Source organism: Schistocerca serialis, chromosome 4 (genome assembly GCF_023864345.2).
Source record: "Schistocerca serialis cubense isolate TAMUIC-IGC-003099 chromosome 4, iqSchSeri2.2, whole genome shotgun sequence".
NCBI lineage: Eukaryota > Metazoa > Arthropoda > Insecta > Orthoptera > Acrididae > Schistocerca > Schistocerca serialis.
The window spans coordinates 882,214,891-882,235,732 of NC_064641.1; the positions used below are offsets into that span (position 1 = coordinate 882,214,891).

The 20,842-nt window shown below is 43.7% G+C and overlaps 1 protein-coding gene across 2 annotated transcripts in view; it reads left to right on the forward strand.

The window, feature by feature from the left end:
* The window catches only part of LOC126473534 (UDP-glucosyltransferase 2-like), a 234,940-nt gene that overhangs the window by 23,887 nt on the left and 190,211 nt on the right, over positions 1–20,842 (forward strand). For both annotated transcript variants that reach the window (XM_050100647.1, XM_050100646.1), the window contains exons 2-5: positions 3,964–4,149; positions 9,724–9,911; positions 16,659–17,118; positions 19,447–19,666. In XM_050100647.1, coding sequence (XP_049956604.1) covers positions 3,973–4,149; positions 9,724–9,911; positions 16,659–17,118; positions 19,447–19,666 — 1,045 coding nt within the window. In that variant the 5' untranslated portion in view covers positions 3,964–3,972. The remainder of the gene's footprint in view (positions 1–3,963; positions 4,150–9,723; positions 9,912–16,658; positions 17,119–19,446; positions 19,667–20,842) is intronic.

Below are 20,842 nucleotides of genomic sequence, written 5' to 3' on the forward strand. Positions count from 1 at the left end.
GTGAGACAGGGTTGTAGCCTCTCCCCGATGTTATTCAATCTGTATATTGAGCAAGCAGTAAAGGAAACAAAAGAAAAATTCGGAGTAGTTATTAAGATCCATGGACAATAAATAAAAACTCTGAGTTTCGCCGATGACTTTGTAATTCTGTCAGAGACAGCAAAGGACTTGGAAGAGCAGTTGAACGGAATGGACATTGTCTTGAAAGGAGGATATAAGATGAACATCAACAAAAGCAAAACGAGGATAATGGAATGTAGTCGAATTAAGTCGGGTGATGCTGAGGGAATTAGATTAGGAAATGAGACACTTAAAGCAGTAAAGGAGTTTTGCTATTTGGGGAGCAAAATAACTGATGAAGGTCGAAGTAGAGAGGATATTACACTGGCAATGGCAAGGAAAGCTTTGCTGCAGAAGAGAAATTTGTTAACATCGTGTATAGATTTGAGTGTCAGGAAGTCATTTCTGAAAGTATATGTATGGAGTGTAGCCATGTATGAAAGTGAAACATGGACGATAAATAGTTTGGACAAGAAGAGAATAGAATCTTTCGAAATGTGGTGCTACAGAAGAATGCTGAAGATTAGATGGGTAGATAACATTATGAATGAGGAGGTACTGAATAGGATTGGGGAGAAGAGGAGTTTGTGGGACAACTTGACTAGAAGAAGGGATGGATTGGTAGGACATATTCTGAGGCATCAAGGGATCACAAATGTAGTATTGGAGGGCAGCGTGGAGGGTAAAAATCATAGAGGGAGACCAAGAGATGAATACACTAAGCAGATTCAGAATGATGTAGGTTGCAGTAGGTACAGGGAGATGAAGAAGCTTGCACAGGATAGAGTAGCGTGGAGAGCTGCATCAAACAAGTCTCAGGACTGAAGACCACAACAACAACAGTCCAACTGAACTATGTGCACTATTGTGTGTTTGTGTTGGGACCCCCAAACCCTACCCAGACCTAATACAGGTCGATATCATCTGAACCATACCTGATACTAATGTGAGTAGATCCACCACTGAACACCACACTGGATGCAGCAGGGGTGGATCCCCCTCCAAACTATACCCAGACGTAGCACAAGTGGATCCTCATCTGAACGATACCCTGGACGCATGGGGCACTTGTGACGCATACACACACACACACACACACACACACACACACACACACACACACACACACACAAAATGGTGATGCCGGGCACTGTGTTATGTCGTTGTAATTGGATAAAATCTATTCCTCGAACATTATTTCCCTCTGCCACATACATCTTGCATCTTTAAGAGTAAGAGTATACAGAGCTTTGACAGCAGCAGTTGATCGGTATTCTGTGTCAATAATATATGACAAAGTAAGAACGGATGTCCCCTTTGTTGGGTAATGTGGAGTGAACTTTTGTAAGAGTCAGGAGATGTAGAGCTGTATTATAGCAATCCACCTCCACCACAGTCCATGTGTTTCAGTGTATATATGGAGTTTCTCTGGCAGGTAGCACTGTGTGTTTATGGTAGTTTTTCTGTGTAGACATTCAGAGTAAGAAGAAAAGATGCTCCTGCAAACACTTTGTAGATACTAAGGTTGGGTTGGTCATCTGTATCTCGGTTCGATGCTAAAAACACCAAGTCATGCCTGGTAGCGTAGGGAATAAGAATACATATATTCTTGTACAAAAAACTTTTTTCATTTGCATGTACATTTACACATAGATTATGGAAAATTCTGGATGTAGATTTGGGATACAAGATACCTGCATTTAGTGTAAATACCAATGCTGTGATCAAATGTTGGTCGACTTGCTGAAAATGATGGGTTTGAAGGAATTTACTACATTAGGTTATACCATATGTGTGACATCAATTTACAAGTATCTACTCCCATCGGGATCTGCTTAAAAAAAGGTGATTATTTGTGTCAACATCTGTTGGACTGGATGATACGCTTGCTGCTGTACATAGGTCTTAAGAAAAAGTACCATAAATTGTTGCTGTTCTTACAAATGATGTGGCTCCAAAAGTCTTAAGAAAAAGAATCCATGTATCAAACCTATTGAAGAAATTAGTCCTTTGAGGATGGTTACTGTTGAAACAGGAAAAGAAGATCCATTTCAGAAAAAGGAAACTGTTGTATTTGACAAAAGCAAATGTCACAAAGGAAAAGTATAAAGTGCTACTCGAACAAGAGTAAACTATTGCTAAAGTGCAAGCAGGGCCTACAAATTACTTTACACAGTATGTGGAAAAAAATCTTAATACGAATGGGGAGAACAAAATATCTGTATTTACTGGGAGTACTAATGGGGAGTGATCACACTCTGGTGTACTTGTCGAAAATGATGGGTTCGACGACGTTTACTACATTAGGATATATATGAAAGATCTGTTTACAAGCCACCATTCTCATCAGCTGTAGGACATGATTCTTCTTAGGGAGAGGAGGGGTGGGCACACTCTCTGTTATATCATGTTATAAATCATATTGTCAGGTGCAGGACGTGATTCCTCTTGGGTGGAGGAGGAGCAGGGAAGTGGGAACTATCAATGGCAAGTGACGTCATAGCGATTCATATGACACTTTATGAATACATCTTTCTGACTCTTTGACCGTCAGCCGTCTCACTCGTCATATTTGCTTGTGACATAATATAGGCAAACATCTTCGGACTGGCTGTGACATTTCAAAGTTCTACCATCTTACCCGATATCTTTGACCTTCAGATATCCACTAGGATAACTGCCCTTGAATTCCCCTTGGCCTAGAGGTGTGAGGGAGCAGGTCATATTCAAGAGAAGGTGTGATTGGGTAAAAAATTATGCTAACTGAATCGTAAATTTGGGTCATAAATTAAGATAATTTCAGAGATTATTGTCAAACTATGCTAATTGGTTAGTAAATTCCGCAAATAAATTCATAAATTGTCCGATTAGGATCAAATTATACTAATAAGGTCATAAATCTCCTTGAACCCTTATGACACAGATGTAGATATGGTGAAAAATGCACCAGAAAGTACACAGCTCCTTTACTGTCGTATCTTTAAAGACACTTATTACATGGCTAATTTTGGAACTCCCATCTACCTCGTTTTCTGTGAACTCCCGTATCTTGAAGGCCAATATGCTTCTTCTGAAACAGAGCAAATAATTGCATGTGACTCAATATGTTTAACAGACACTGGCACTTGGTTGTAAGACGACGCAGGACGGCCTTTCAAGTGGCTTTTACTCGTCCATAGGTGTAACCAGGGCAGCCACAATAGTGAAATGATTGGGGGACACGAGAACGAACAATTTGTTGGGGGATAGGCAATAGGAACACTTAACTATGAGGGTCATTAAAGTCAAACGGACGTGTAGCCAGGGCGGTAGATAGCACAAGTAAGTTTATTGCTGGCTTCCAAGAGAAAAGAAAATAGATAGCCCAACGGTGTTTCTTACTGGCTTCCAACAGGCAGGAAAAGACCGTGAAGATGATGTCTTGGAAACTGTGTAGACGAAACTGCTTCGTAATGCATGCAGAAATCTGAAAGGAGCCTGTTGTATCTGGAATGGCTGATGGTGGCGAACCTATCTGCTATCAAGTGCTTTCATGCCCTCTTGAGTTCCTATTACATGTAATCAATTAATTTGCTGCGTATTTGCTATACACAAATTTTACATGTTTCCTGTTCTGTCTTTGACGTTTCCACATTCAACATTTTTTCAATCTACAACTCTGTCTCTAGTCTCAAGCCTTCGCCTCTCTTTTATACTAGCTGCCCTAACGATCTTCTTCTTGCTTCAACAGTGTCATGTTACCTTGCTGTATAATACGTATATCGTTTCACTGCTTCTACTGCACTTGTAATATGGTGAAGATTATAAACTGGGGTTTGTTGGATCATTTATAACAGCCCCATAAACTGTCATCAAGACGTGAGCGTGTGTAACGAGTGCAGTACAGCTATTGGTTGTCGGCAGGCGAACGCCATGATGACCGGCCTGTTGCTGGTGATGCTGTCGGTGCTGGGAGCCTCGGATGCGGCCAAGATCCTGTCCGTCGTGGCGTTCCCGGCTGTCAGTCACCAACTACCCCTCAGGATGATAAGTCTGGAGCTGGCCAAGAGAGGCCACCAGGTCACCTTCATCACCACCGACCCGTCCAAGGTACCTCATTTCTCGTCTGTTCAAAAATTGCGGTGGGCAAACTGTCGTTAAACTTAAATGGCGGACGCAACACCAGTAATAAATTAAAACTAACAGAAAAAGTGTAACAGCTGAAAATACGAAAATACATGATCTGAAGGAACAAATGAAAAGAGCCTCCGCGTCCTATCAAGCAACTACACTGAAGCGCCAAAGAAATGGTTCAAATGGCTCTGAGCACTATGGGACTTAACATCTGTGGTCATCAGTCCCCTAGAACTTAGAACTACTTACACCTAACTAACCTAAGGACATCACACACATCCATGCCCGAGGCAGGATTCGAACCTGCGACCGTAGCGGTCTCGCGGTTCCACACTGCAGCGCCTAGAACCACACGGCCACTTCAGCCGACCGCAGGTTATCACATTTAAGTGAGTTTGTACGTGGTGTTATAGACGGCGCACGAGCGACGGGGTACAGCATTTCCGAGATAGCGATGATGTGGGGATTTTCCCGTACGACCATTTCACGAGTGTACCGTGAATACCAGGAATCCGGTAAAGCATGAAGTCTCGGACATGGGTGCGGCCGGAAAAAGAACCTCCAAGAACGGGACCAACGACGACTGAAGAGAATCATTCAAAGTGACAAAAGTGCAACCCTTCCGCGAATTACCGCAGATTCCAATGCTGGGTCATCAACAAGTGTCGTCCGCATCTCGTGGTCGTGCGGTAGCGTTCTCGCTTCCCGCGCCCGGGTTCCCGGGTTCGATTCCCTGCGGGGTCAGGGATTTTCTCTGCCTCGTGATGACTGAGTGTTGTGTGCTGTCCTTAGGTTAGTTAGGTTTAAGTAGTTCTAAGTTCTAGGGGACTAATGACCATAGATGTTAAGTCCCATAGTGCTCAGAGGCATTTGAACCAATCAACAAGTGTCAGTGTGCGCAACATTCAACGAGACATAACCGATGTCGGCTTTCGGGGCCGAAGGCCTACCATGCACCCTTGACAACTACACGACACAAAGCTTTAAGCCTGGACTGGGCCCCTCAACACCCCAACACCTACATTGGACTGTTGATAACTGGAAACATGTTGTATGGTCAGACGAGTTTCGTTTCAAATGGCCCGAGTGGATGAACGTGTAAGAGTACGGAGACAGCCTGATGAATTCATGTCAGCAGGCAACTGTTCAAGCTGGTGGAGGCTCTATAATGGTGTGGGGGCGTCTGGAGTTAGTGATATGGGACCCTTGATAAGTCTAGACTCTGACATGTGACACGTGTGTAAGCAGCCTGTGTGAACGCCTGCATCCATTCATGTCCATTGTGCATTCCGACGGACTTGGCAGGACAATGCGACACCCCACACGTCCAGAATTGCCGGAGTGGCTCCAGGAACACTCTTCTGAGTTTAAACACTTCCACTGGCCACTAACGTCCCCACACATGAATATCATTTAGCGTATGTGGGATGCCTTTCAACGTGCGGTTAAGAAGAGATATCAACCCCTTGATACTCTTACGGATTTATGGACAGCCCTGCAGGATTTATGGTGTCAATTCCGTCCATCACTACCTCAGACATTAGTAGAGTCCATGCCACGTCATGTTGCGGTACTTCTGCATGCACGCGGGGGCCCTACACAGTATTAGGCAGGTGTACCAGTTTCTTTGGCTCTTCAGTATATTTTTTGTGGCCTTCGACGACAAGCAGAATTATTTTTATAATTTGTTTGGAATGAATGCTGACATTTGTGAACTCATGCAGGTTCTATTTAGATGGCTGTTCTCAATCATTGTATGTATTTGATAATTATACAAATCTGAAACATCAGACTCGTTTATTTTGCGGCAGACTTTGTTCTTATGGAACGCAGGTATTTGATTTGTCGACATTAATGACGCTTGTCTTAGCGTGAGTGTGCACAAACCCATAGTGGTAAATACGAGTGGTTCCTCAATGATGTGATGTCTTTTCTTTTGTTTCAGACCTTACGCTGCATTTTTCTGAGTAACCAGTTTAATATAGTGTTATTAAAAGTCAGTTGACCACTTTCATCAATGTATTTGACCGAATACCGCATAACTTTGTTTTAAAAACGGCAACTCATCAGGTTTTAGCGACGGGTGCTAAATGTGTGTGTTCTTTGGATTCCGAAGGAGGCGAATCACTAATAAAGTTCAGCATTACTCGATGTAACGTATTCGTATCCCCATCTTATAAGGACTAGCTTCGTATTTCTGGCAGCTGTGCTGGTAAGATAGCGCAAAAACTGGATCTGCCACATACACCTACACAGGAAAATCGCACTGCGTTACATTGGTAAATTTTGTCAATTTGCGGTGAGATCTTATGGGACCAAACTGCTTAGGTCATTGGCCCCTAAGCTTACACACTACTTAATGTAGTTGTAGCTTTCTCACCACATCCAACCATGTGTAATAAAGCTGATCTCTGAAATACCAATTTTGGAAAAAGCTGTAAATGTACTGTCAGAATATTTTCAGCATAGCTAATTAAAATACCTAAATGTTCATTATTATTGTAATTATTTTATTTTTTAAAATAATTTTGTTTGTTTTTTTAGTTTCCTGTTTCACACACGTGTATTTTGCTAACTGAAAATTATAAGTAACTCATTGTTATGGTAGAAAATCATTTAAATACTGATAATATGTATAGAAAAAGTTAAAATATAAATTTTTCACATAATGCACATGATAGACAACACAACATAAAATAAAATTCAGCAGGATTCTCAGATTCTGATATTCGAGCCTCTAAATATCCTGATTTGTATCAGGCATATTTCAGTACACTGGAAAGCCTTGGCAAAAAGAACTGATTATGTACTAGTGGCTTCAGCTTCATTATATCATATCTCAAGTGGAGATTGATACCGTAATCAGTCAGCAGACCTAGATCTGAAAACCTTCTCACGATGTTTTTCGAACATCAAATGCCACTTATAGCCAGCGGATGCACACGTCACATCCCGCCTTTTGGTTCAAATGGCTCTGAGCACTATGGGACTTAACTACTGTGGTCATCAGTCCCCTAGAACTTAGAACTACTTAAACCTAACTAACCTAAGGACATCACACACATCCATGCCCGAGGCAGGATTCGAACCTGCGACCGTAGCAGTCGTGCGGTTCCGGACTGCGCGCCTAGAACCGCTAGACCACCGCGGCCGGCCCCGCCTTTTGGGATCACCAGATAAACAAGATCCTTATCAGGTACGAGGTTCAAAACGGTTCTTTTACATTGACGCGCTCAAGAATCTTACAATAGTACCGATGTGTCTCCCAGACTGGGAGAGAAAACTTCTGTCAAATAGTCAGACGGGAGTTCACCATTTGTCGATGCTGACACAAGAACATTTAGGACTTCAAAAAGAGATTCTCAAATTCTAGGTCCAAACTCTCCATTAGTTTCCTTGAAAACTAAGAAAAGGGCGTGGTCCTGTGAAAAACTTTTATTTGAAACACATTTTTACATATCGTAGGTTCGAAGATATTCACACTAAACGTAATGTGTTGAATTACCTTATGGGATGTGTTTTATCCATTAAAAGCGAAATTAGACAAAAACCAAAAAGTGTGTATCGCAGTATTTTAATATTCCACATACTCGCTAAGTTTCATCAACGTCTTTTATTAACATCTGCGAATGTTGTCTTGTAAGACCATCCTCTTCCATAAGCTGTCGCGTGCTTGTGAAGATCCCAAAAAGACTCAGTAGTAGAGTGTTAAAATTTGTAGTAATTGCAAGCAGTAACATTTCTGCCTCGGTATTTCCCGTATGGCTTTCCAAACGGTCGGTTATAGGAAACAATAAACTTTTTCCCTTGATGGGCAACGTACCTGCTAAAGATTATCGTTATCCATCTTGTCGATGGGGACTGGAAGTTCATTCGATTTTTAAGGAGGTAAAATTTCTCACAGGTAATAGCGTCGTCTGGGAAAAGCTCTGTTAAAACTCGATAGTAGTGTAACGCACAAAACACGAAAAGCTTTTCTTGTTGCATATACATTAAATTAGTATAAATTACACTGGTCTCCAAAATTAAAGCAACAAACGGAAATTTTGCAAAGTTGCGTTTATTTTACCATAAAACAGTGTAAACCGCTGACAATAAAGTAGATACAATGCAAAGAACACAAAAACAATATGCATCACGGTAGACAAAAACGTTCTTCCTTTATTCCAACTTAACAGATTTGCATACACATTCCGCCAGCTGGTTAATGTTCTCAGAATGTGGTGTTATCATGTGTGGCTGCAGTACAGGCCTGACAACAATGGGGTATGCTGTGAGTGACGTCAGCAGTCTCATGTTGAGGCAATAACGCCCATTTTCCTTGGAGAGCTGCTGGCAAGTCTTGCAGAGTGGTTGATGGATGCTGCTAGTTCGCCCCAGACATGCTCTATGTGACTGAAATCGAAAGAGCGAACAGATCACGCCATGCGTGCAACATCTTCCGTTTGCAAGAAAACATCAACCGCTCTTGCTCTTTGAGGTCCATCATTATTGTCCATCAATATGAAGTCTGGGCCCACAGCACCTCTAAACAACTGCACTTGAGGTCCCAAGATCTCATCGTGATACCTGACAGCTGTTAAACCTTGCCGATTCACCCACAGAATTTCATGAAGAAGTGTTCATGTTGTCAATATAATCCTTGCCCACAACATTAGAGATCGTCCTCGATATCGGTCTCTTTCCATAATGTTTGGGTCCCGAAATCGTGTTCCACGTCCCTCCAGATGCGAATGCGACGAGAATCACTCTCCATACCGAATCGGGACTCACCTATGAAAAGAACATTGGCGCACTGTTCGACTGCACAGGTGGTATGTTGACGACTCCACTTGAGACGTTGCCTTCTGTGAAGACGTATGAGAGGTACACATACAGCATGTCTCCAACAATGAAGGCCACTTTGCCGAAGCCTTCTGTGTACCGTTTGTCTCGATACAACACGTCCAGCGGATGCTGCGAGGTCTGATTCCAGTTGCCGTGCAGTACTAAGACAGTACCGTCTTGCCCTTATGGCCAAACAACGGTCCTCTCCTTTCTCTTTGATATCACACGTGGTTGGCCCTGCCCAGGTCTTAGTTATATTGTTCTGGTCTCTCTATGTTGTCACTCCCATCCTTCGGATCACATCAGTTTGCCAGTTTTTCTTATGACCCTCCACCGCAGAGAGTGTGGTAGGCGTCTTCTTTGTGCCATACCGCTCCATCTGTGACTGTGTACACACCGATTGTGGATGTGGGACTACCTGGCAAACACTACCCCGTTTGATAAGTGCCCTTACGTCATCGTTGACGTGGTTGTCCATTGACCGGAATGGCCATCTTCCATGCAGAACACGATCGTACGGACATCTGTTGCCTGATTATACCGCGAATTAGACACAACGCGGGGAAATAGCGGTTTGTCGCTTTAATTTTTGGACGCAAATATAGTATAGAGACGTACATTGGCTGTTGCTGTGAAACTTCTATAACTGTAAGAAATTAAATACTTTGTCTCTGAAGGTCTCATCAAATACCCGTTATACATAATGATTATTTCTACTTCCAGAAAAGCATTGCCAACTTTACAGAAGTTGACATATCAGCGTCGTACAAGTTTCTGAGAACAGGCGCAACATGGGACTGGATGACGATGGCTCATTTTACAGCAACCGATAACATATATTCGTGGAAGGAACAGTTCCGTGGTGTTTGTGAGAGCGACCTGAGTGCTCCAGAGATGGTGGAATTCATAAAGTACGTAGCTGCTCTGTCAGTCCTACTACTTCTCAGTCTTCTATTCTTCCTCTTTCCTCTCCACCTCCAGCATCTTCTGCTTCTACATTCAACAAATTCTGCTGCCAACAGTAGCACACGCATGCTTTGGGTGTTTAACTTTCAGCTATGCTTATGACATCCAGTTTTTTAATAGCATATTGAAATTTCACAGAGCACACAATTATAGTTTTTAACATGCCGGCCGTTGTGGCCGAGCGGTTCTAGGCGCTACAGTCTGGAACTGCGCGACCGCTACGGTCAGAGGTTCGAATCCTGCCTCGGGCATGGATGTGTGTGATGCCCTTTGGTTAGTTAGGTTTAAGTAGTTCTCCATTCTAGGGGACTGATAACCTCAGTTATGTCCCATAGTGCTCAGAACCATTTGAACCATTTTAACATGAAAACAAAAAAGTTAAAAGTTTTTAAAATTGTTAAAAACTGTTTGTTGCCTTTTTAAACATGAAGTTAATGGTTTTCATTACGATGAGAACGAACCACGTTAGTTTGCTGCACTAAGTTGCAGAATGTTGTGAGTCTCGATCGATACGAGAACAAGTGCAACCTCCGGGAGGTGCGACGCCTCGCGCTTAAACATCTCCATGGTCTCAGCCACTAGTTTCAAGGTCTCTTGCCCTTGAGCCCACGCGCTAGAGCGGCAGTCGTTATTGCTGGGTCATCAGGCGTAGTAGCTCGAGAGCTTCCGGTCGCAGAAAGGCAGGCAGTGTACGATCGCACGTAGCAAGGCTAATGTTAGCGCACACGGAATGTTGTCAACGGTTCATGAAAGTTGAAGTTTTATTCTAATATCGTGGTATTGCTTTTATTATTTTGATTCAATAATATTATTTGACAAATGATATAAGCAGTAGTAGAATCTTAATCCATTGTACACTATGTAGTTCCCCCAAGCGATCACTAAATAATACTAGTGACGAAACATAGTGACGATGTTGTGAGGGGTTCACTGGAAACGTAATTTATGGGCTGATATGCAGGAGATGTAGTGTGACACAGTGAATAGTAGCACTCTTTGGATTTCGGTTAGACGTGAGTGCGATGGAGACTGGACCATAGTCATGGAAGGAGAGAAAAGGATAGGACGGGATATGAGGAGGGAATCCAACATCAGAAATGATGGGAAGGTGTGAATTATCTCTAACAGGAAATATAAGTGTTAGGTAGGATTTCGTCGTCTGGGAGAGAGTGAGGTGTGGAGGTGGGATAGCTTGGACGTGAATTTGCTGGTATTGTGGCATCTCATGATTGGTAACTAGGAGGCAAATGATAGGATATTTGAGTAACACTTCTGGAGAGATACCGTTTATATTCCAACCTCTATTTTTATATTCTCACCTTTAACCGCCAACGCAGCGTTCCCAACCAGTTCCTTATACCCAAAACGATGAGTTAAAAAATAAATAGTACGATGGTTTGAAGCATCATATTTACATATCAAGAAAACTATAGCAAAAAAAACCTACCTGATTCGGCACTTTTGATTTAGAAAGCTGAGTTACAATATTGTGAATCACGCAGAAACTTATTTTGCATCGCGTTGGCATTCCATAGCTTGTTACGAAGATCCCATATGAATTGTTCTTTTGGCCTTTAGTAATATTCCGAACTGTGAAAATCTAGCTTCATTCGGATTTACGTGCAAAAACGCGTTTATTGTGAAACTTTTTACGTGCAAAAAACACCTTTTTCTGTAAGGTTTTTGAAGCGCTTCACTCCTATACTTTAAACTCGTACGAATCGGTTCAAACGTTGCTCGAAGATAGATAAATGGATAAAGTCAGAACGAAATTTTTTGTACCCAATAGTCCTCATCAAATGTCGAGTGACGATTAACATGGAGCTAAATATAGCATATAAAATTCGTTCTAACATGAATGAGTGGAGGCGGTTTAAAGTGAATCAAATAAATAAAAAATGCATTCCTATGATAAAATTTAAAACTCGCTTTCAAAAATTTAGCTTCATTCGGATTTTACGTGCAACACACAAGTTTTTTGAGTGTTTTTACATGCACCAATTCTGGGTTCCAGACGTGTGCGAATCAGTTCAACTTTAAAAGTAGACAAGCAACATGTTATTAACGGTCGTCTTGTTTTGTGAAAGCTTCATTCGGTAACCTGTACCGGATCAGTCGTCGCCCGGCTCAACAGAAATCTACTTCCGTTGCCAAGCAATGGTGGTCTAGTGTCAGAATTATGATACAGTAAAAGTTGGGAACCAGAATGAAAAATTCTCCTATGATAGCGCAAAAAAAAGGCGAATACGTTCTGGGCAGAGTGGGATGTAAAAGGAGGGAACCAGTTTTTAGACGTTTCTCGCTGTTTTAAAGACATCTTTAATTCCCAGAACAGTGAGCTCTCATTGCTGCAAGGTGTTGGCACACCTCAATCTTGCAATTTGTAGGCTGAAGTCCCTGATACTCTGCGCAGATTCCAGCCATAGTAAACAATCTATAATATCATATGGCTGAACAGCAGACATGTAATAGCTACAATAGTTTTCCAGGGGTGATATCATTCCTGGGGGTGGACTTGCTCGTTGGTAGGACGCTAAAACAATTTTCTAATTTCTGTGTGGGAGGGGCGGTTGGTTTTTTTTTCCTCTCCAGAGAAGACCGTCCCCCCCCCCCCCCCCCCCAGACCCACACCCTGTTACATGTATGGTAAGGGGTGTAAGAACACATAGAGACAACGCACCCACAATAGGAAGTATACGAATGCCTGGGGGTTTATCTATAGTAGGAAGCATCGCAAAGTTGGAATGTGTGCGACCTAAACTTTGACATGTGTCATCGGAATGAAATTTTCTCCCTGCAGCGGAGTGTGCGCTGATGAAACTTCCTGGCTGATTAAGACCATATGATGGACCGGAACTCGAACTCTGTATCTTTGCTTCTGACAGGCAAGTGCTCTTCCAGCTGAGCTCCGCAAGTTTTACAGTTGAACTTCTGTGAGGTTTGGAAGGTAGGAGACGAGGTTCTGGGAGAAGCGGATCGTGAGACGAGCTTGGTTAGCTCAGTTGGCCCTCCCACCGAAATTCGTAGAAGGCTTGCTTATGTCGGTCACCAAGCCGTCGGGAGGTCGGGGAGTTGGACATGATCAGGCGTTGAACGTGTTAAATTGTGACTTCAAGATTTTTAGCCGGATCTTGCTGCTCGCCTTCGGCACTTCATCCGTCAAGTCATCGCTCTGGTGGTGACAGTAACATTCAGACAGCACTCAGCGATTACCTTGATGTCATAGCTCTGGCTACGACCTGCCTCAGTCGTGGTGCCTTAGTGACAGTAGACTTCGACCGCGTCTTTGATAGAGTAAGTCGTGACTTACTAGGAAACGTACTCCGACGGATGGCCTTCCACCACAGATTTATACACGTCGTCTTGCGGCTCCCCGAGGTGCCACGTCGCGAGTACTGGTCAATGGCCGTGTGGTGGGCCCTATTACTACCTTGCGCTCGGTCCGCCAAGGATATCCGCTATCGATGCTCCTTTTCGCCACCGCCCTTGAGCCAGTTACACGGTTTGAGGAGCCGTTTGACAAAGATAACAATAAGGGGGGGGGCATTGTTTCATCTGCCACCCGTATGCAGATGACGTGGTGGTGTTCTTTCTATCGGAGGATGAAGTAAGAGGGCTTGGATCAGTCAGTATAGGACTGCTGCCGGCCGGGGTGGCCGAGCGCTTCTAGACGCTACAGTCGCAGGTTCGAATCCTGCCTAGGGCATGGATGTGTGTGACGTCCTTAGGTTCGTTAGGTTTAGGTAGTTCTAAGTTATAGGGGACTGATGACCTCTGCAGTTAAGTCCCATAGTGCTCAGAGGCATTTGAACCATTTATAGGACTGCTGCAGGCTATTAATCACTGAAAACTCACAATGTAAATGTTGTTTATCATGTGTACTTCGTTTTCTAACAAATGCTACAGTGATATTCGTGTATCTGTTTTATATGTTAGTTATGCTCACTTTAATAAATGATTCAATTCAGATACCTCCCATTACCTAATTAAATATTTAAACAAACATGTACGTAGCTCATTCGTTTTGTGTCGATGAGCGCTTTCATATGGTAGGCCGATCAGTTAGTGCAAAAGCCGTTGCAGATTCCTGTAGTTAAATACTTCACTTTCAAAGACTATCTGTTCATCAGAATAACTGTCTCCTTCAGCTTTCAAATTTGATGTATCGAGCTGTGCTGTACGTTTAGTGGTTTACGGTCCACGTGAACGAATGTGTAATGCGACGACTGTCTTTGTCGTGTGACTAGGGCCTCCGGTCGGGTAGACCTTTTGCCCACTACAAGTCTTTCGATTTGACGCCACCTCGGCGACTTGCGCGTCGGTGGGGGTCAGAATGGTGGCGACTCGAGACGTACGAGAAAGCGGTGGCGCGTTACGTCACTGCACGTGAAACAGCAGGTCTTAAGAGTGCCAACAGCCATCTCCGATGGGGAGCCAGTAACTATTTCAGACGAGTTTAAGAATTCTTGACTGCGCGTTTAAATGCATACTAGCTCTCGGTAGCACACAACTGTCAAGACCTTTTTGTGGATACCTTATCAATTAAATATTGATTTCTCGTGGGCCCTGTACGGAGCCGAGCTTTCCCGAAATGTTGGCGGACGAGCAACATTCGTTGTGATGCCTGTCTTTCTCGTGGATCGCGGTAGCAACTTTCGTGACGCCACTTCCAGACGATGGGAAGTCTGACACTAGCAAATGGGTCAGCTGCTGCCTACCTCCTTGAACTGATACCACGAACGAGCATACACGAACTAGCGGCCACGCGCTCAAACCAAAACGTGCAGCCCCGCAGCTCCTTCCACTCTCGTGTTACAAGGGCAAGAAACGAAGACAAACCTTCTGACTCCTGTACAGCTACGAAATCCCGTTTAATTTTTACTAGTGTACACTCAACCATATTATCCGTTCTCCACAAGATAATTATACTACCACAACACGTAAATTCCAGTCTTTTGTAACAGCTGAACGAGATGTCATAGCAAAAGTGTGGGCTTTAAACAAGATCCCTAGTCGACCAATGAATGAAATAAAAGCCATCTATCATACTTATCTGAAATGTAAGACCCCTGTAAAATTAGCGCGCGCGGGGGGGGGGGGGGGGGAGGGGGGGGGGGTGTTGTGGACATCACAGAAACCATCAGTGCGTTACGGGAGAGTTAGAAAACAAGCATTAGAAATGGATAACATGTTATTCATTTAATCCGTCCAGTCTCCACGTATTTATGAAGTACTAGGCGTGGTTTTAAAGTGACTACTGTTTTGAAATAAAAAAAAAGGCGTGCTAAGATATCTCAATTTTATGTTTACATCAAAACCTGTACCTTAATCTACGCACTGACGCCATTACAGTCTGACTCTTCCTTGTTTACGTTGTGTAATGAGTGTTTAAGATGCCTCCGATAGTCGTTGAGTCCCGGCGACTGCGAAGTACGGGCTGTTATAAGATTTCTTAGTGCTAAAGGCCTAAAAGCGATCGATATTCATCATGAGATCTGTGCAGTTTAAGGAGAAAACATTGAGTGATGAAATGGTAAGAAAGTAGGTGAGAGCATATAAAGACGGCCGCACAAATGTGCATGATGAACAACGGAGTGGGCGTCCTTCGGTCATTAATGAAAATTTGGTGCAGGAAGTGGACAATAAGGTGAGAGAAAACAGACGCTTTACGATTTCCTCCTTGCGGGATGACTTTCCTAATGTTTCTCGTAGTGTTTTGTATGGCATTGTGACCGAGCACTTGAATTACCGAAGCTCGTTTAGACAGTGCATTGACTTTCCTTGAGCGGTACCACAACGACGGTGATGATTTCTTTAGCCAAATTGTTACGGGCGATGAAATATGAGTGGCCTACGTCACACCAGAATCAAAGCAACAGTTCATGGAAGTAGAGCGAGGGCATCGTTTTGCTGCAAGACAATCCCCGTCCGCATGTGGTGAATCATTCCAAAGATCTCATTACATCTTTCCGATGGGAAACTCTAGATCATCCTCCGTACAGCCCCGATCTTGCGCCCATTGACTACGATTTGTTCCCGCACTTGAAGAAACACCTGGGCGGTCAGCGTCTTCAAGACGATGACGAAGTCAAAACAATGGTGATGCAGTGGTTAACAAGTGAGGCGGCAGACTTCTATGAGGCGGGTATTCAAAAACTGGTTCAACGCTAAGACAAGTGCCTCAGTATTGACGGAAATTATGTAGAAAAGTAGATAAAGGTATATGCTTTCATGTAAAAAAAAAATTGTGATATCTTAGCTCGCCTTTTTTAAATTTCGAAACGGCACTTACTTAAAAAACAGCGCCCCATATCTTTCTGTACAATCTCCAGGCAGCAATGAAGTCCCAGTCATTATTTGTCTTCTGTCATGGACGTTCTGCTGTTTGTTCAAAATGGTTCAAATGGCTCTGAGCACTATGCGACTTAACTACTGAGGTCATCAGGCGCCTAGAACTTAGACCTAATTAAACCTAACTAACTAAGGATATCACACACATCCATACCCAAGGCAGGATTCGAACTTGCGACCGTAGCGGTCGCTCGGCTCCAGACTGTAGCGCCTAGAACCGCACGGCCACTCCGGCCGGCTTGCTGTTTGCCGTAAGCCACATATTGTACCATTTAGATTAATGCAGTATTTCTTGAACGACTTCAGGTAGCAACAGCACTCAACACGCAAATTTGTTGCAGGTCACCTCCAAAATTCGACCTGGTAATTTTGGAACGATTGCTGTCGCCGTGCTTCTACGGTTTGGTTCATAAAGTGGGCTCCCCGCCTCTCGTCGGGTACATCAGCATAAACGCAGGCGTACCCAGCCTCTGGACCGATGGAAACCCCAGCAATCCCGCTTACATTCCAAGCTTTATGGTGCCCTTTTCACACCACATGTCATTCTGGGAGAGGCTTTACATGACATGGGTATGGCTCTACACGAACTATCGCTACTTCTACGTAATGATGCCGCACCAAGAAGAAATCAAGAGGAAATATTTCGGGCCTGACGTTCCATCAGTTTATGAAACTGAAAAAAATTTCAGTTTGATGCTTATGAATAACCATTTCAGTATAAACTACCCTCGACCGTACCTGCCGCACATGATAGAACTGACTGGACTACATGTGGAACCAAACCCAGCACCTCTTCCTAAGGTAACTACGCTTTCTTCTGTCGTTACATTAGTACAAATCACTTTGACACCACCTGACTTATAAAAATAACAAAATTATCACTAATTTTGAAGTGCAGTGTGTAATTTTAAAAGACTACCATAATAACATTACATACATACCCAAAAACATAACACCATCAACAAATGAATTCCTCAAAAGTGTATCGAAATGCAGAACAACAAGGTACAACTTTCTCCAGGACATGTAGTTATGGAAAACCTCGAAACAAGATACATAACAAAATTCGATAACGAAACTATAAAGAAGACGGAAGGTAGGAAGGTGAGTATCTAATGTACAGTCGACGTCGAGCTTGTTAAAGATGGAATGAACGCGAGCTCGAATTGTGGAGGGGAGGGAAAGGATGTCGGCAGTGTACTTTTGGAAGTAAACATCCTGGTAATAGCGTAAAGCGATTTATGAAACTCACAGCATCTTGACGCTAATTTGAATCTCCATCAACGAGAATGGGAGTCCACTGTCTTAACCACAGCACCACCCCGCTCAGTAGCTGGTAAAATCACTTTCGAGAAAAGAAAATTGTTCATTAGGAATATGCATACTATGATCACATGTGCATGATAGCAGGTGTCTCATGCTTTGTACGGGGAGTTTCAAGAGCTCTATTGGTAGTCCATTACAATTCTCAACAAGGACTGTGTACAGGTCCTTGAATGGTCCTCAGAGACAGGTTAAGGACTAAATTTCCACTCCGAGGCTTCCTCTGCAGGATTCATATTAGGTGACCTCTCTGACGAATTTTACAAGGACTTCACCCACTGGAGCAGCTCCATCCAGATAGGCGCTATCGGTATCAAACAGGGAGGCTTGGACCTTTACGACATCAGAAAATATGGACGCCGTTACATTACTTTGTCAGTACCTCTCAGCCCACTCTGACCACCATGAGCCCCTCTAAGTTCATCTGATATGGTGCCTCCCTAACCACTGGATCCCATCACCACCAAACAGACTCATTTTCAGTCTTTTCTTGTTATTATATCGACAACTTATGCCGATAACTATTCTGAAAACTGAAGTCGGGCTCAACTAAAACAAGCATACAGCTTCACCTAAGCGTACTCCATAATAAATGGGACCTTTCCTGTACTTGTCCGCCCCGATAGCTGAATGGTTAGCGCGGCGGTCTGTCACACGAAGGGGCTCAAGTTCGATTCCCGGCTGGGTCGGAGATTTTCTCCGCTCAGGGAGTGGGTGTTGTGTTGTCCTCATTATCATATCATCGTCAGTGGAAGGCAACGGGAAACCACCACTGGAATCCCTTCCCTAGACGCTCGTGCTGTGGACCTCTTTGACGAGGCAGAACACAAAAGTTTAAGTTCCTGTACTTGGGCATGCAGAACACGCACTACTGGACACCTGGCACACTGATCAGCTGCTCTGAACTTCTGGCGCATAGTTTCCTGGGAAACTGAAACACCTGAGACAGCTGTACGTCCTACATTCGTCGTTGGACTTCGTTGTTTACCTCAACCCAGATGTAGATGACGGTTGAGTTGTGTTACTCTCTCCGACATTCTACCGACTTATGATGAACATTTCCTGTGCCTACAAGCCATCTCTAAAGGCCGTGATAAGACACTTGGTGATACAGCGAACGCTGTGGAGTCTGAAGTCTGTACCTAATCAGATACAAGGATTTTACCCTCTCGAAATGGTCCAAATGACCACTTTTTGTCATTCCTTTCCAAACAGTGACAGGACACTAAGCTTTGCTCACGACTAAATTGAGACATGACAGAGACTTTATGGGTCATAGCGAGGCAACGGAGTGGTAAAGACACTCGGACTCTATTCAGGGCGAACATAGTTCAGCGCCTTATCCAGCCATCCAGATTTGGAAGTGATGTGATATGATGTGAATCGTCAAAGTGAATGCTAGGAGGGTTGCCCTGAAAAAGAAACTGCCAACATCCTTTCTGACCCATATCAAATCAGAGTTTGTTCTGCGTATCGCGTGGCCTGATGGTTTACTGGATGTTAGGCCCTAATCTTTTGTTATGTGCATAGCCAAAGTAGAGACTACACTATTACTATACCAATGCCACATTTCCATTTCGTGGAGGAATCTGGACTGTTACAGTGAATGTTTCTTTTTCATTTGTTCTTTACAATTGGTTACTAGTGGAGTGGTATATTTGCATGATTGTATTTGCATATGGGAAAGAGTGATGCGGACGTACGTTTAGTTACGGTTTACGGCACATCTGCCTTGAAATTCCCTTGATGAACTTGAAGACCAGCTATTACAGGTGCTTACAACTCAGTGTTTGCTTTCACGATCAGGACCTACAAGAGTGGCTGGATGGAGCAGAACACGGCGCCGTATACTTCAGTATGGGTTCCACTGTCATGGGCAGTTCGATGCCTGAAGATAAAAGACTGGCATTTCTCGAGGGTTTCAGAAAAATCCCACAGAGGGTGCTGTGGAAGTGGGAGGCCGACATGGACGACCTGCCGCCCAACGTCAAAGTCTCAAAGTGGCTGCCTCAGCAGGCCATATTGGGTACGTCACCAACATCGCAAGTACCAAACTTATTTTGTATATCTCTTTCCAGCATTTGTCTGTCTCATTTCCTGAAAATTAATCGATTTTGCAAGAATCATATGGGAACTTCCTGCAGATCTAGGCAGCAGAAACTCCCTTCTCTATTGTTCGCAATGGGTTACTACTGTCTGGGTGTATGGCTCTATTTTTGGAAATAACTGGCTCGCGTGCCTATAATGGAAAAAAGAATCATCAGCTATATTTGGTCATCTGATCCGTAGAATATCTGACCACCAATGTGCAAGCCATGACTTCCATCAAAATCCAGATGTCACCATATTGGTTAGCCACGCGGTGTAGGGCGCCTTGCCACGGTTCGCGCTGCTCCCCCCGTCGGAGGTTCGATTCCTCCCTCAGGCATGGATGTGTGTGTTGTCCTTAGCGTTACTTTCATTAAGTTAGATTAAGTAGTGCGCAAGCCTAGGGACCGATTACCACAGCAGTTTGGTCCCATAGGAACTTACCACTATGTCATCATAACCATTCCGATGAAGATCTTTCCACGATAACAGTGTTGATTCCTTCGTTTCCTGTTGATGTAAACTGAACCTGAACGGAACGTCTAATTATTGGAGTCGCTGCAAGACACTGGCGAGGTAGCAACTTAGTTTGCCACACTTAGACGTTGCAAGCGGCTCTCTGGTGACTAGATTTAAAATGTACACCCCGTGACATACAGTAATAGGCTGGGGCAATGGGTGCACGCAGGGATAGTCTGAGGTGCCAAGCCATCAATTTTTTGGGTTTAGTAGCGTCCGAGAACCCATCAGAGCCATAGCAGAGCGCCTTTGCACCAATGAAGTTAGCTATGGACTTCCCAGTCCTCTGTCCAATCGTTCACTGGCTGGAGAAACTTACGGTACTGCTAACACACAGACGTCTCAGCAGTTAAATGCAGGAAGAGAGATACAGTCGTCAGAGCACTAAAAAGAGCATAGGAGGTTCCGTGGGATAGCGCAGTGGAAATGATTGACAACCTGGGGTAATCTATATTTGACAACGGTTATGCATTCGTTTCTCGTAGTCTGTGCCCATATCCGATGTAATGCGCTTCTGGGACACATGTTCCTCATGGATAATGGTCGGTCTATTAGGGCGCGTTCACACCTATGCGACGAACAGTAGCCACTTTTC